Raw genomic sequence first — 15,891 nt, forward strand, 5'->3', positions numbered from 1 at the left:
AATGCCATTTTTGTTTTCTAAAAAGTAACACATGGTACAGTTTCAACCAGGAAATCTTGCAAGGACCTTCGTGGGCTCTGTAGCTTTACCCAAAAAAGGCCTCACAGTCAAAACAGTTTACAGAACACAAAGCAGAGCCTTTAACGGGCTGCTGTGCTCCCAAGAGGAATAATCCTGAATTTCTGAAATGTAGGCGAGCATGGGACCCTTTCTCAAGGAATAGTTCACAGGAATCAGGGTTCCAGGAAATAAATTCTGAGAAAGGCTACTTTAGTTTTCAGATTGTCTCTGGGAGGCAAGCTATGAAAACTCCAAATATAACTTTAATCGACAAATAGCAATTAACACACAGCTGGCTTTTTTTTTTTTTTTGGAGATAAAACAGCATGCTGAAGATGAAGGATGCAATACAACTTGGAATATCATTATCAAGTGACATTGAAAAGCATGGTTCAGTATGTACTATGTGAAGAATCTTTGCTCCTTGCCATGGCATTTCCTCCACAGGGCAATGCTGTGGTCACAATCCTGACCGTCAAAGGAGGAAGATCCTTCACTGGTCACTTAATCCCACCTCCTACCCAAGGCTGCCCAAGACCACCCGTATCCCTCACGCTCCAGCGTTTCCCAGGGTCAGTAAAGCCCTGTCCGGAGCTCACTACTTGGTGTCTCCAACCTGACTAGGGGATTCACACAAGGACCACAGTATTTTGCAAGCACATCTGGTAACTGGCCAAACAACCCAAAACATTTTCCTAACAATCAGTCTTGTTCTGCTTTATCTTCAGAGGGGCACACTGGGAAACAGCCAGTAAGCCAGATGACTAGAGCCGGGACAAAGTTTGAGGATGGCTCTAAGGCTTCAGCTGTGAAACAGAATAGCTTTTCTACTTCTCTGACCAGGGCAGAGAGGAAATAAAATGGTCTTGAGTCTCTCCTTCCTAAACATTTCAGCCCCCAAGGGTCATTGGAGTATTGGTTTAGAACGCAGTTTTTAAGTCAAAAGCACAATCATTATGGACAGAGAAGATGTGGTAGATATATACAATGGAATACTATGCAGCCATTAAAAGGAATGAAACTGAGTTACTTGCAGTGAGGTGGGTGGACCTAGAGTCTGTTATACAGAGTGAAGTAAGTTAGAAAGAGAAAAACAAATACCATATGCTAACGCATATATACGGAATCTAGAAAGATGGTAGTGATGAATCTGGTGGCAGGGCAGGAATAAAGACACAGAAGTAGAGAACAGACTTGAGGACTGGGGGAGGTGGGCAGGCACGGCTGACACATAGTGAGAGAGTAGCATTGACATACAGACACTACCAAATGTAAAATAGATAACTAGTGGGAAGCTGCTGCGTAATACAGAGAGATCAGCTTGGTGCTTTGTGACAGCCTAGAGGGGTGGGGTGGGGAGGGTGGGAGGGAGGCTCAAGAGGGAGGAGATATGGGGATATATGTATACATACAGCTGATTCACTTTGTTGTACAGTAGAAACTAATACAACATTGTAAAGCAATTATACTCCAGTAAAGATGTATAAAAAACTAAATTAAAAAAAGCACAATCATTGTGATAAAGAATCAGAGATTTAACGGACACGGTTTTGACATGAATTTTGGTGAGCCTCTTACCTCAAGGTTTCCTTAAGCAGAGCTCGGACCAGTGGGACTTTAGGGACATCTGCGGCCGTGGGGACATGCCTTTCCCCCAAATTCCTCACTATTTCCCGGTACACGGTCTGCTGCACCTCCGGGTGCCTCGCAAGGAGATACACCGCCCAGGACAACGTGAACGATGTCTAATAAAGAAACCAGCACAGGCACATGGGAGAGTAAAACCAAAGATTTCAGTTGCAGACAACATCGGATGTGGGGTCACGTGAGAATAAGCACAGGTACAAAGCCATGTCCATACAACTCCATCAGAGCATTTTACATCTTACTGAAACAAAAGATGATTTCCCTTAACTCCTCCTAGACAAAAACGAACAGATATTTTTGGAAAGTAACATTGATGATGGGATTCAAGTGCTCTTTCAATGAAGAGCTGCAGGAAAAATTATTTTGGAACTTTTTAAAATCATTGAAGAGCAGTGGAGTCTGAGAGCACACAGGAGTGCTGGTCAAGCCTGGAGGTTGTGCCTAGAACTTTCTGTGACCTTCTTTACAAGGGTCACCTAGGTTTTGCTAGAAATGGCCTGAGGCTGCCCGTCAGCCTGAGAACCCCGCAGAGTCAAGGCTGGGCTAGCGCTGTCCTGGCTGCTCCAATCTAGAGGAGATGGGGAAGTCTTGGATATCCTAGATTCCAAGATTTTCACTAAAATCAATACTATTATCTATGTGACTGTAGTTCACTCTCTTGTAAACAAGGAAATTCCACAGTATCAGTTCCCTTTCTTTCAGCCAAAAAAAAAATCTAACTTAAGTAAGCCATATTGATATTATTTCCCTCTAATAGATATTATGTATTTTCAGAGGGCGACCTCTCCTGTAATATACAATACAATGTGCAAGTTCTTCCTTATAAATGATAAGGAAATAATTTAGATGCTGCCTATTAAGAGAAGAGACAATTTCTATTAAAATCACATTTTCATAGAAAGACCAAATGTAGTATAGCCATACAATGGAATACTGCTCAATAATAAAAAAGAATAAACGGCTTTTACAGGCAACAACTTTCATGAATCTCAAAATCATTTTGCTGAGTGAAGGAAGCCAGACAGCAAATACATACTGTATGATTCCATTTATATAAATGTCTAGAAAAGCGCTAACTGATGTACAGAGTCAGAAAGCAGATCGGTGGTTGCCGGGGTGGGGGTATGGGAGGGTGGGCTGAAATGGGGGTGAGGAGCTTGCAGCGGTGGTAGAAATGTCCAGGATCTTGACTGTGGTGCTGGTTGCAAAAGTGATTGCATTTTTGCTTATACTGTATCTCTCAACAATTTGTATCAGATTGTACAGTTTAAATGGATACAGTTTCTTGTGCATAAATTATGCTGCAACAAAGTTAGCTTTTTAAAATAACATTTTAAAAAAGTGAGTATGCAGTTGCACTTCATCTCCATCTCGCGGTGACGCTCTTAGCTACCACGCCTCTGAATCGGCTTAGTGCCAAGGCCATTCATTCCATCATTCCTTCCCCACTCAAGCAAACCCACACTGTCACATTCACACAGTCGGAACTTTCACTGCTTGCATTGACTACATTGATTAGTTTGCATTTAATTTATATACTTTCTGTTTTATGGTTGAAGATGACCCACAAGAATAATGAATCTATGTGAAGTTTTTGTTGCTTTTACATGTTTAAGTGACATCATAATAAAAATGTCAACCGTGGGGTTTTTTTCTCCCTCTTAAAAGGAGATTTATGCTTTCCTCAAGTCCAGGAAGCACTTCTCTGAAGGAAAAACCTTGAGGCAAGCTTAGCTGTTTCACTGTCCCACCTGTTACATGGAGACAATAACACCTACCTCAGAGGATTCTTCAAGAACAGAAGGGTGCTTGTGGATGTGCCTTGGAGACAATAAATCACCACATTTACTGTCTTCATCTTAATTATTTCACGCAACTGACTTTTCTTCCACCAATTACTGAAAGCCTGACCCTGCTTTTACCTATGTCACCACTTTCTTCTAGCAAATTTTAAACTTTCTCTGTACTTATACCCACGTGTATATCACTTTTCATACTTGAATAAATGTATCATATTATACACACATTTTTGGAAGGAACTTGGCTTCCACACCCCTGTACCACCTCTGCCCCAGCCCAGGAACCCATGGTACCACCCAATGTGCAGGCACCATACTTTCCTCCATGCCCAGCAATCACTTAGAGATACACATGTGCACACAGACAGCTGTGGGCAGGGGACCACTCTCTGCTTCACTAAAGGGAACATAAGATACACGCTTTTTTTACATCTTCATTTCTCACTTAGCAATAGGGTACGGAATTCCCTCCAAATCAATGGGCAATGCTTTGTTTCACTCTGATATTGAGGCCTTGTTGGTCACAGTATATTATTCACCTGCTCTGCTAATTGAATCTACTCACTAGGATTTTATTTTAAATTGATACACATACATATTCATAAGTCAAACTTATTAAACCTTTCTTTACGCTTTCTTTAGTAGGTTTTAAAGTTATGCTGGCTTTATCAAATGAACTGGGGAGTTCTCCATGGCCTGGAATATTTTAAATGATAAATAAGAGGGTTTTGAATGCCTGTGCCCTCTTCATTTCTGATATCATGAAATAATGGAGAAAAGTTTGCAAATCAGGAATGATTTTAAACTTTAAAACATTTTGTTACTTTGTGTGTATGATAGTGGAACTGGGTTATGTTCTTTACAGAATTCATTGTGCACCTTATTTTCACATTTTACATATATTAAAAAAAGAAAAAAGGTCACGTTTTCTTCTGGAGACCTGCAGCAGTGAAGCAGACATTCAGCTGGTACAAACATATAGGTCCTCTTAAAGTATCTGCCATCCACTGGATTCCTCAGGAAGGCTCCCAGCTTTACTGTGCTCTGTCTATTGAGAAAAAAGGAAATCTGAGAGCTCACCGTGTCAACGCCAGCCAGCAGCATCTCCGTCATGTTGGCGTAGATTTCCTCCCGAGTCAACTCCTGGCTGAGGAAGAGGTAGGTGAGCAGGCCCCCTCTCGCTCTCTCCCCTCGGTCCATCTGGCACTGTATGTCCCTCAGTTTGTTGTCCACATGAATTTGGCCTGTTTGAAAACAGTGTTTCTTTTGAAAGAAGTTTTGGTTAAGAATCGCCTCTTCAGTCTCAATTCCCTCTTCATCCCCCCCAATAATTTCACTCAATCTGTGGCAGGTTCGGGGGTTAAACAAGCCCCTATTGGTTTACTGGCAACCTTGGAACTTCATTCATATACTTGTTTGTATAAATGAATGAAAGTTGGGAACTCCCTTCTATTTGCTAAGTGGGATGCTGCTGAGTCATGAATTGTTGAATTAAGCCAACTAGACCCTGAAATTTACAAGAAAGAGGAAAGGAAGGAAGGGAGGGAGGGAGAGAGAGAAAAAGAAAAAGAAAAAGAAAAAGAAAGGAAGGAAGGTTAAAGATAAGGTAAATATCTCTTCCTTTTGAAAATAATCTATAAAATATTTTCAAATGTTTCCTTTTCTAACGAAATAGCCAAAAAAGCTTTGGAGTAACAAGAATACAGAGTCTTTTTTTCCCCACTATGCTTCCAGAAGGAAGAATGGATTGAGGGAAAAGGCCATGTTACTATAAAAAGATGCTTGCATACTATATACATCGGAACTTATATATTCAAATGAGGGAATTCCCTGGTGGTCCAATGGTGAGGACTCCGCACTTTCACTGCAGGGGGCACAGGTTCAACTCTTGGTCAGGGAACTAAGATCCTGCAAACCCAGCAGTGCGGCCAAAAAAAAAAAAAAAATCAAATGAACGCAGACCTTCAAAATACACCATGGGACACTTCTTTTAATATTGTTCTAAAAACATTGTTCTAAACATCTTGGAAATCTTTTCTTTCTTTTTGGAAATTCTTTTGTAGTAAAATTTTTAGCCATATCAGAAAACTAATCTTGCTTTGTTAGTCTCACCTTAGGTTTGAACAAAATGGGTTCTCCTAGCTTGTTTTCACCCAGTAAGAAACAAATGAATTTGTCTCTGTCCAAAAAGCTGCAACAGAGAACGTTCCAATGATTTAAGCAATGACAGAATTATTGGACTAAAGACATGATCTACCATAGACAACACTTACTTGCACCTATCACTGCAAGCATGTTTGCTAAAATAAAACGAGTTTAAAAATGAGAAATCAGTCACATTACTTGTAGTCACAACCCACATGCTTTTTGCTCATTAGAGAAACCAGTCTAAAAGTTCTCGAGCCCAAATAGCAAGTAACTCCATCTGGACATCCCCTGCAGTAATATCCATCATCCGCATGAGCTTTAGATATACAACTAGCAGGAAAATCAGGTCCACCTGGTTCTACAAAAGGTGCCCCCACTCTTCTCTTACTGAATTTGAAGAGTCCATCCCAGGACCTGCAGAATTCCCGCCAGGGTTTGGGGATGAGTGGACGGAGCCACCTGGGGATGGCGCCCGCGTACATGGAGGTCTTGAAGGTGCAGAACATGAGCCCCAGTGCCTCGATGTAGTCCACTGTCGCCTGCGGGACGCTGTTCTCCAGGCAGCCCAGACGACTCTCATAAAGAATGGTGGCCACTCCTGAGGGGGAGAGAGGTTACAACCCTTCTTCTTCTTCTAGATTATTCACAGCATCAACATATGATACCTGGCCATAAATGTAACTTTCAAAAGTGGTCCATAGACGTCCCTGGCGGTCCAGTGGTTAGGACTCCATAATTCCACTGCAGGGGGCCCAGGTTCCATCCCTGGTTGGGGAAATAAGATCCCACAAGCCACAAGGTGCAGCCAAAAAAGTAAAAATTAAAAAACAAAAAATAAAACTGGTCCAGGTGCCTACACTTGAGGTTTTCTCTACCAAGTCCTCAGGGCACTGTGCCCCATCACGCCCTCAGCTCAACAAGGTAAAACTCTCAAGACCCACAAGGCAAAGCTCTCAACCTTTCAGACAGTTGCCCAACTTTGGGGAGTTGAAAGGTGACTCCTCCTGGCCACACATAGGGGAGTCCCAGGCCCAAGAGCTAAGGGGCAGAGGAAAGGGCCTCCAAGAACCAGAGAAGAGAAGGATTTTTCAGTGGGTTTAGGACTCATTTCTCTGTTGATTATGTGACTATTTTTAGAGAGCATTAATACCACAGCTTTAACAAGCTAACTTAAAAATTAAATTTGAAGCAAGGGAAACTTATTTTTTTTAAAGTGGGAAAGCTAATAGAATTCTCCAAAAACCTAGGTATGGAAAAAATGTTTGGCATGCTACTATTTTTTTTTAACTAAAAAGAATACTCACATGTATTTCTTTGTAAGTACATAAAATGTCCCTTGAAGAAACTGGTGACCTAGGTGGGTCAGGAGAGAGGGAGACTTTTCCATGAGTACATTTTGGGTTTGATTTTTGAACCATGGGAATGTGCTACCCATCTAACATGAATTTTTAAAAGCTAGAATGATTGCAGTATATATGCCCTAGACTCCTGTTGCTTTTTAAATTGTGCTAAAACAAAATGTGTACTAATTAGGAGCATGGTTCTTGAGTTAGGGAGACCTGAATTTGAAACTAAGTTTCTGCCACTAAAAATAGAGGGGTTAGGTTTTGAGTTTCCCACTTGTAAAACAGTGGTGGTCAACCTGGTTCCATTAGCACTGCGAGGATTACAGGTATGTATGTACGGGGCGTAGCACACTGTCTGGGACACAGGAAGTGCTCAGTGAGTGAAATAACAACGGTATCTTGGCAAACATCCATGCTTCCATCTTTCCCACCTCCTGACTTCACCTCACCTTCCATTGAGTATTTGAAGAAAAGGTCATTGATGTTGGTCACGGTCTCTCCATCTTCTGCCTGGCTCTTGAGGAAGTAGATTCTTTTAATTAAATCAGCAATAACTTGGTTGATTTCTCCTGCAAAAATGGCCACATCTTTCGGTTTCAGAATTCTTTGTCTCAACACACTTCTCATCTTGAGCCACTGTTCACCCTCCCTAGAATAAAGTGAATTCCAAATGATCTTACTTAAATTGATATTCTGGGAAGGAATTCAGAGTATCTCTGCAAAAATTTCCCAGCAAGAATCAACAAGATCTGCCAGTCCAAATGGAGTGAAGACAGGACAGACACTGCAAAGAGAGGGGAGCGACGGTATTACTCCCCAGTTCATGTATGAGGACATATATATCAAAAAAGCCAAGAAAAGAATTTCTAAGCCAATGGGATTTGGACCAGGGGATCTGCAGATGCTCCAGACTCTCCTCGCTGCCTGAGGCTGTGACGATTCACTCTTGGAAGACACAAGGTGTGTAATAACCACAGTCTGTGGTCAGGCGGGAGCATCACCACATGGCGGTCCATGCTGACGTTTGTAGCCTTCTTTGGGGTCTCCTAAGACAGATCGCCACCCTCACCCCTGTCCATAAACGGGCTCTGTGAGCTTCACCCCCCTTGGTGGCCACCAAATGGACACCTAAAGCCACAAAGTGGGACCCCCCCCCACCTTGTCCCTGCCACCAAATGTCTTCCCAGAGGATTTTAGGAGATTTTAGGAGATCACACAAGAGGCTCTTTTGATACTATTCCACTGGGAGTTCTGTGCTTTATTAATAGCTGGTTTTAGGAGCCCAGCATTCAGGAAAGGGGTGTCCCAAGGCTCCCCGCTCTTGCTTGTGGCTCAGCCTGGCCCCACATACTCACGCGGAGATGAGCCCGGTGGATTTGCCCCGTAAGTCTCGGTACTCCTGCCAGGACCCCATATTGGCTCTCTGGGGTGCAGCCCCCTCTGCCCGGAGCACCTGAGCCACCAGGTCTCGGTCTGCAACAGATACTACAAACTGAGGACCAAAGTGAGACTTGAAGATTTTTCCATATTCCCGTGTGTGCTTCTGCTGCAATACCATGGAGAAATCAAAAAAGGGAAAAAATACACAGATATGATATACCTTTGACATAGACATTCCTGGATGTTAGGGGAGCAGAAAACTGGGGCAGAGAGACGTGCTACATTATACAGAACTGATTCAGAGTGGCCACTTTACTTATGGTTACCAAGGGGGAAACGAGGGGGGAGGGATAAATTGGGAGATTGGGATTGACATATACACACTACTATATATAAAATAGATAACTATCATATAGCATAGGGAACTCTACTCAGTACTCTGCAATGACCTATAGAGGAATAGAATCTAAAAAAGAGTGGATAGATGTATACGCATAACAGCTTCACTTTGCTGTACACTTGTACATTGTAAATCAACAATACTCCAATAAAAATTAATTTCAAAAAATTAGAGTGGCTGCTTTAAGTATGCCTGAGATAAACATATTTTCACATCATTAATCATATTCCTAGAAGTTTTCTTAATTCTTTAAAGATGAGTGTTTAAAAATACCTTAGTGTGTGAAGCAACTCAGAGGAATGTGGGTGTGGATGAACTGCAGGGCCTTAACTGTCCTGAGTCAAACAGGCTCTGCCTGCCCCTTTTCCTCAGGCCCTCAGCAGCTGCCCAGCCTGCCCTGTGATGAAAGCAGGGCAATCTGTAATGAATCTGTAAAAATGCCCCCAGCAAGAAAATGAAAGAAAAGGCGCCCAGATTGGAAAGGGAGAAGTAAAGCTATCTCTATTCACAGATGACGTGATCTTGCATGTAAAGAATTCTAAGAACTCACTAAAAAACTATCAGAACTAATAAACATGTTCAGTAAGCTTGCAGGATATAAGATCAATATATAAAAATCAATTGTATTTTCATACACTGGCAATGAACAACCCAAAAATAAAATTAAGAAAATAATTCCATTTACAATAGCATCATAAAATACTTGGGAATACATTTAATAAAAGAAGTGCAAAACTTACACTGAAAACTACAAAACATCACTGAGGGACTTCCCTGGTGGCACAGTGGTTAAGAATCCGCCTGCCAATGCAGGGAATAAGGGTTCAATCCCTGGGCTGGGAAGATCCCACATGCTGCAGCAGAGCAATTAAGCCTGTGAACCACAACAACTGAGCCCATGAGCCACAACTATTGCACCCAAGTGTTGCAACTACTGAAGCCTCCGTGCTCCACAACAAGAGAAGCCACCTCAATGAGAAGCCCACGTATCACAACAAAGAATGGCCCCTGCTCGCTGCAACTAGAGAAAGCCTGTGTGCAGCAACAAAGACCCAATGCAGCCAAAAATCAATCAATCAATCAATCAATCTTAAAAAAAATCACTGAAAGAAATTAAAGAACACCTACACAAATGGAAAGATAACCCATGTTCATGGAATGGAAGATAACATTACTAAGAAGGCAATACTTCCCAAACTGATCCATAGATTCAGCATAATCCCTATCAGAATTCCAGCAACTCAGAATAGCAAAAACAATCTTTAAAAAGGAGAACAAAGTTGAAGGACTCACATTTCCCTATTTCAAACATTACTATAAAAGTAATGAAGACAGTGTGCTACTGGCATAAGGATGGACATCTAAATCATTGGAATAGAACTGAGAGCCCAGAAATAAATTCATACATCTATGGTCAATTGATTTTCAACAAGGGTGCCAAGACAATTAGATGGGAAAGAATAGTCTCTTTAACGGATGATGCCAGGAAAACTGGATAGCCACAAACAAAAAATAATTTGTACCCTTATCTCACACCACATACAAAAACTACCTCAAAATGGACCAAAGACCTAAATGTAAGTGCTAAAACTACAAAACTCTTAGAAGAAAATATAGGGATAAATATTCCTATTGACCTTGGATTTGGCAATGATGTCTTAAGATATAATACCAAAAGCACAAGCAACAACAAAAAATAGATGATTGGACATCATCAAATTTTTAAAATGTGCTTCAAAGGACACTATCAAGAAAGTGAAAGACAATCCCTAGAATGGAGAAAATATTTGCAAAATACATATTTGATAAGAGATTTATGTTTAGAATATATTAAAAAAAAAAAAACTATTACAACCCATCAGTAAAAACAACAACAAATAACCCAGTTAAAGACTGGGCAATTATTTAAATGGACATTTCTCCAAAGAAGATATAGAAATGTCTAATAAGCACATGAAAAGAAGCTCAACATCATTAGTCATTAGGGAAATGCAAATCAAAACCACAATGAGATACCACTTCACATGCACTAGGATGCTTATAATCAAAAGGACAGGTAATAACAAGTATTGGCAAGGATGTGGAGAAATCAAAACCTTCTTGCACTGCTGGTGGAATGTAAAATAATGCAGCCACTTTAGAACTGTCTAGCAATTCCTCAAAAGGTTAAATACAGCATTATTATTTGCCACAGCAATTTCACTCCTAGACATATACCCAAAAGAAATGAAAACATATGTCTACACAGAAACTTACACTGAATATTCATAGTAGCATTATTCATAACAGCCAAAAGGTGGAAGCAATCCAAATGTCTATCAACTGATGAATGAGTAAGCAAAATGTGGTCTATCCACACACTGGAATATTATTTATCCATAAACAGGAATGAGGTACTGATACATGTTACAATATGGGTGAACCTTGAAAACATGATGCTCAGTGAAAGAAGCCAGACACAAAAGACCACATATTATATGATTCCATTTATATGAAATGTCCAGAATTGGTCAATCTATAAAGACAGAAAGTAAATTATTAGTGGTTGCTTAAGGCTGGAGGAATGAGAGGGTTGGGGAGTGATAGCTAAAGAATACAATATGGGGTTTCTTTTTAAGGTTATAAAAATATTCTGTAATTGATTGTGGTGATGGTTGTATACTTTAAATGGGAGAACTGTATGATATGTGAATTAAATCTCAATGAAGTTGTTACCAGGAAAAAAAAAATCACAATAAATGTAAATGGGTTAAACTGTCCAGTTAAATAATTAAAGAAGGAAGGAGGGAAAGTACCCTCCACCATGGCTCAGCATGACACAGGCATGGGGACTTCCCTGGCAGTCCAGTGGTTAAGAATCCGAGCTTCCAGTGCAGGGGGCACGGGTTCAATCTCTGGCCGGGGAACTGAGGTAGGAGATAGATGGGCCCCTGGGCTGAACAGCTGGTGTTTGTCGAGTGGTGTAAAACTGAAGTTTTGTTCTCACCCAGATACTCCAAGGATAAAGCTAGTGGTAGAAGCTGAGCTCTGCTAAAGTAAAGAGAAAAGGTGCCCACTCCTGAGGTCAAGGAAAACTTCCCTGTCTGCAAATGTTCAGGAAGGCTCCTTGGGGGTCAAAAAGGGAGGGGGGCACCACCCCATAATATGTATGGACATGCACCCATAGGCCTCTGTGGTGGGATCCATCTTAGCAAAAATTGTGCACGCATCTTGGGGAGGGTCCTAGAACAAGTCAGGTGTGAAAAAAGAAACAAGATAGTTGGTCAAAGGTAAACAAAGACCCAGCAGGAATATCCTATATAAGTGATTTAAATCACCTCCTTACCGCACTCCTCATTTAGGACGCCCACACTCCTCTCCGGGTGTGTATTTCTGCCTTGCCTCTGTTTTAAGTAAATCAACTGTTTCTCTGTGTGCTCTCCCATACATTGTGCTGTGTCTCTAATAATAAACTTTGCACCTGTTTTTACAGTTTTTGCCTGCTTGAAACATTCTTGCTTTCAAATGGGAGAAAGAGCCAGGGCCACTTTGCTTCTAACCTCTAGCCCCTGGTGGACTAGCAGTTAGGACTCCTGGTTTTCATCCAGGCTACCCAGGTTCAATTCCTGGTCAGGGAATTAAGATCTCTCTTCAGGACTGCTCGCTGCTATCTCTCTGACATCAGGACTAAGATCTCGCAGGCCGTGCAGTGCACCCAAAAAAAAAAAAAAAAAAAACATGACACAGGCAAGACTGAGCATGAGAAAAATGATTACACCCCTCTATGGCATCTGCCAGCATTTCTTATCACCCCAACACTCAACCACAGAAACGACAGGCCAGAGGGTCTGTCATCGCTCTCCACTCTCCTGCTCTCAGGTAGAAGCTGTTTGCTTCTCTATGGACCTGGTTGAAGTCCTGCTGCCTCAGACTCAACTGGGACATGTCAGGTGCCAAGGGATCACTCTGCCTAACAAACAGGTGACCCCAAAAGGGTGTTTCTCCAGGTCTCTGATAGGATGACTGTTACAGGAACTACCAGGAGATGGACCACTCCTCGGGCAAATCCAGCTACTGAATGGGCATGATCAGGCAAGGGAGCCACTGACCAAGGGGCAGAAAGACCAAGATGAAGGACACAGGTAGTTTACAGCCCTTTTTGGTGGTGGGCCACGGAATGATACAGTCAGCCACAGACTTGGTTTGCGTAGCCAGCTGGAGCACAGACTCTGGAGTTGGAATCTCAGCTCACAGTTTACTAGCAGGGTGACCTTGGGAAGTTAGGTTCCACTGTGCTTCAGTTTCCTCACCTGCAAAATGGAGAAATAATAGAAATTACCTCACATGGAGAACTTGGAACTGTGCCTAGCACATGAGAAGAGTTCCGGATGTATTGGTTCATTCTTCTGATATACTGGTTATTATTACAGCTTACAAAGACTTTCCACAGCCCTGATTGCACAGCCTCACACTAAGCGGAGAGATGGATAAGGATTGCACAGAGGAGGAAACTGCAGTCCAGAGAGAAGAACTGATTGGCCAAGACTCCACAGGTGCTTGTAAAGGGCTGCTATGTAACGCTGGACACTCCCCTCTGTCACACCTGGCAACCTTGATCACTGTATCTGCTCTGCCACTAACCAGCTATGTGACTGCCGGCAAGTCATGCAGCCAACACTTTGGGCCTTTTCCACACGTAAAGTGAAAGACCTGGATCTTATAGATAAAGCCTATGATCCCTTGTGAGCTAGCATTCTGTGACTACAAGTTGAGTGGAAGGAAACTGGACTTGAAGTAACAGAATAATTCTCTTCCTCCCAGAAATGCCTTAGGGGTGACCTGGAGAGCACCTCGAGAGGATTTTACTAGAACCTTATCCAGTCTAGAGCAACCTGTATTGAACTTGTCAACAAATAAAAGCAAAAAAAATTTTTTACCGTATTTGAAAACTATCACCCTGATGTCTTATGTTCCGATTCCAAATGGAACAGACAGAAAATCATTTTTGACCCCTAGAAACATGTCTGGGGAGAAATCGTGTAGGGTTCACGTGGGGGATGGAGAGGTGGGGGTCAATTAGAATTTCAATCAAATTAAAATTGCTCTTCTTGCTCCCCTGTTTTTGTCTATCAATGAAGTTTCTGCCCAGGGCTCTGCACCATCACATAGGTTAATTAACAGTTGAGGGAATGAATGAATGACCAAAACCCAGGTGGGTGGTTACAAAAGGCTTCCTCTGGGAAGTTTCTGAAGGTTGAAGGGTAAACTCTGAACAAAAGGAGGTGGGGGTGGGGTTCTTGGGAGAGGTCAAAAGGCCCAGGTCCCAGAAGTGACAGCGGGTGCCGGGGTGGGAGCCCTGAGAAAATGACGGAGGCAAAGGTGTGGGCGGGGGTGGAGGCAGCAGCGGCCACAGCAAGTGAGAGGGAATGGATTTGACGACGCTTAAAGGTGGCGGCCACCTTGCTGTGAAAGTGGGCATGGGAAGAGCAAAACTCAGGGTCAAGATGAGCCACCGTTCAACGAGCGGGCTCCCAGCACTCAGGGTGGTTGGACCGGTTGGGTTCTTCCTTAAGTCCCTGCCCAGATCTGGCTTGACGCCGAGGTTCACGAACGTTCGTTTGTCTTCCCATCACTTAAAGGTTACATAACTCTCGGAACCTCCGAGCCCACTCCCCTCCTGTTATTTTGGGGTTTTGGTTTCTCAATTATAAAACACAAACGAAAAGGACCAGGAGCATATGCAACATGTCCTCGGCCGCGTCAAGACCCTCAGGCCTCCTCGCCCACCGTGTGGAGAGGCGTTCCTCTGGGGCCTCGCCCGGGAAGGTTCGGGGAGGCCGGGCGGCGGCTCCCCCAGCCCCGACTCCGAGGCCCGCCCGCCGGAGCGCGAGGCGCGCGGGGCCCAGCGGTTCCCGGGCGCCCCCTGCCCGTGACCCCCTCCTCCGGAGCCCCTCTTGGGGTCACTCAGAGCCCTCGCTCCGGCGCGTCTTGTCCCGGAACACTTCCCCGGCGTCCCCTCCCCGGGCGCCTTTCCCCAGCGCCCCCTCCCCGGGTCCCTCCCCTGGCGCCCTCCGCGGGATCCCCTTCCCGGGTCCCTCTCCAGTGCCCCCTCGCCGGCGCCCTCCCGGGATCCCCTTCCCGGGTCCCTTCCCTGGCGCCCTTCCCGGGTGCCTCCCCGGCACCCCCTCCGCGGGATCCCCTTCCCGGGTCCCTCCCCGGTGCCCCCTTCCCGGGTGCCTCCCCGGCGCCCCCTCCACGGGATCCCCTCCGTGGCGCCCTTTCCGGGATCCGCTCCTCGGTCCCCTTCCCGGCGCTTCCTCCCGGGCGCTCCCTCCCCGGGTTCCCTCATTGGCGTCCTTCCCGGGATTCTCTCCCCGGGATCCTCTCCCCGGGTCCCCTTCCCGGCGCTCCCTCCCCGGGCCTCTTCCCCGGCTCCTTCCCGCCCTAGCTAGCCCCCTCGCCCTCCCGGCCCCGGCGCGCGGCTACCTGGATCTCGTGGATGCGGCTGAAGCCGTCCTTCCAGAAGAACTCCACCAGGTTGGCGAGGGTCCTGGGCCCCGGCATGGCGGCGAGGCTGCGGGGCCCTTCTGCCCGGCCCCCTGCCCGCGGCGCCCCCGGCTGTCTGGCTCCTTTGTCCTCGGCCCGCGCCCTCGCCGGGAGCCTTGCGCCCGCGGGCCGGGGTTGTCGTGTGCCCCCGCCGCCCAGAAACCCGCTCCGCTCAGGCGCAGGGCTCAGACGGGCTTTCAGGATCCGCACCAGCAGAGCCATTGCGATGCTTTGCGTTGGTTGGTTTGAGCAATTTTTTTGTTTCGAGGGCTGAGCTTTGAGGTTGCTCTTTGCTCCGTTTTAACTTGTTCGAGCAGCACTCCCTCGAACTTCCACGGCCTGGGCATCAGTTTACACAGACCACTATTAAATGCTCCCTCCCCTAAGGCTGGGGGAAAGGGGGTGGTCTGTGTTTAGACTGCAATACAAACGAAGCTATTATTGTTTTTTCTTCACATCAGATTAATTAAGCGTTCTTTGAGACCACAAAGTTTTAGGGTCAAGCCCACTTCCAAGCATGGCCAAAAAAAGAAAAGTCTACTGGGATTTTTAAAATTATTTCCTTCCTTAAAAATTACCATAGAGA

The 15,891-nt window shown here is 44.5% G+C and overlaps 1 protein-coding gene across 12 annotated transcripts in view; it reads right to left on the reverse strand.

Moving 5' to 3' along the window:
- LOC130859547 (cytochrome P450 27C1) overlaps positions 1-15,527 on the reverse strand; it is a 36,965-nt gene extending 21,438 nt beyond the window's left edge. For 5 of the 12 annotated variants that reach the window (XM_057747052.1, XM_057747058.1, XM_057747056.1 and 2 more), the window contains exons 1-6: positions 15,246-15,451; positions 8,356-8,546; positions 7,450-7,649; positions 6,043-6,252; positions 4,587-4,750; positions 1,639-1,805 (exon numbers count right to left, since the gene is read on the reverse strand). In XM_057747052.1, the coding sequence (XP_057603035.1) occupies positions 1,639-1,805; positions 4,587-4,750; positions 6,043-6,252; positions 7,450-7,649; positions 8,356-8,546; positions 15,246-15,323 (1,010 nt within the window). In that variant the 5' untranslated portion in view covers positions 15,324-15,451. Of the gene's footprint in view, positions 1-1,638; positions 1,806-4,586; positions 4,751-6,042; positions 6,253-7,449; positions 7,650-8,355; positions 8,547-9,053; positions 10,090-11,036; positions 11,296-12,868; positions 13,070-15,245 lie in introns of those variants that run through there. The other 7 variants (XM_057747059.1, XM_057747062.1, XM_057747060.1 and 4 more) reach the window with 7 other exon arrangements.
- Positions 15,528-15,891: the final 364 nt, after the last annotated feature.

This window comes from Hippopotamus amphibius, chromosome 8 (genome assembly GCF_030028045.1).
Source record: "Hippopotamus amphibius kiboko isolate mHipAmp2 chromosome 8, mHipAmp2.hap2, whole genome shotgun sequence".
NCBI classification, from domain to species: domain Eukaryota; kingdom Metazoa; phylum Chordata; class Mammalia; order Artiodactyla; family Hippopotamidae; genus Hippopotamus; species Hippopotamus amphibius.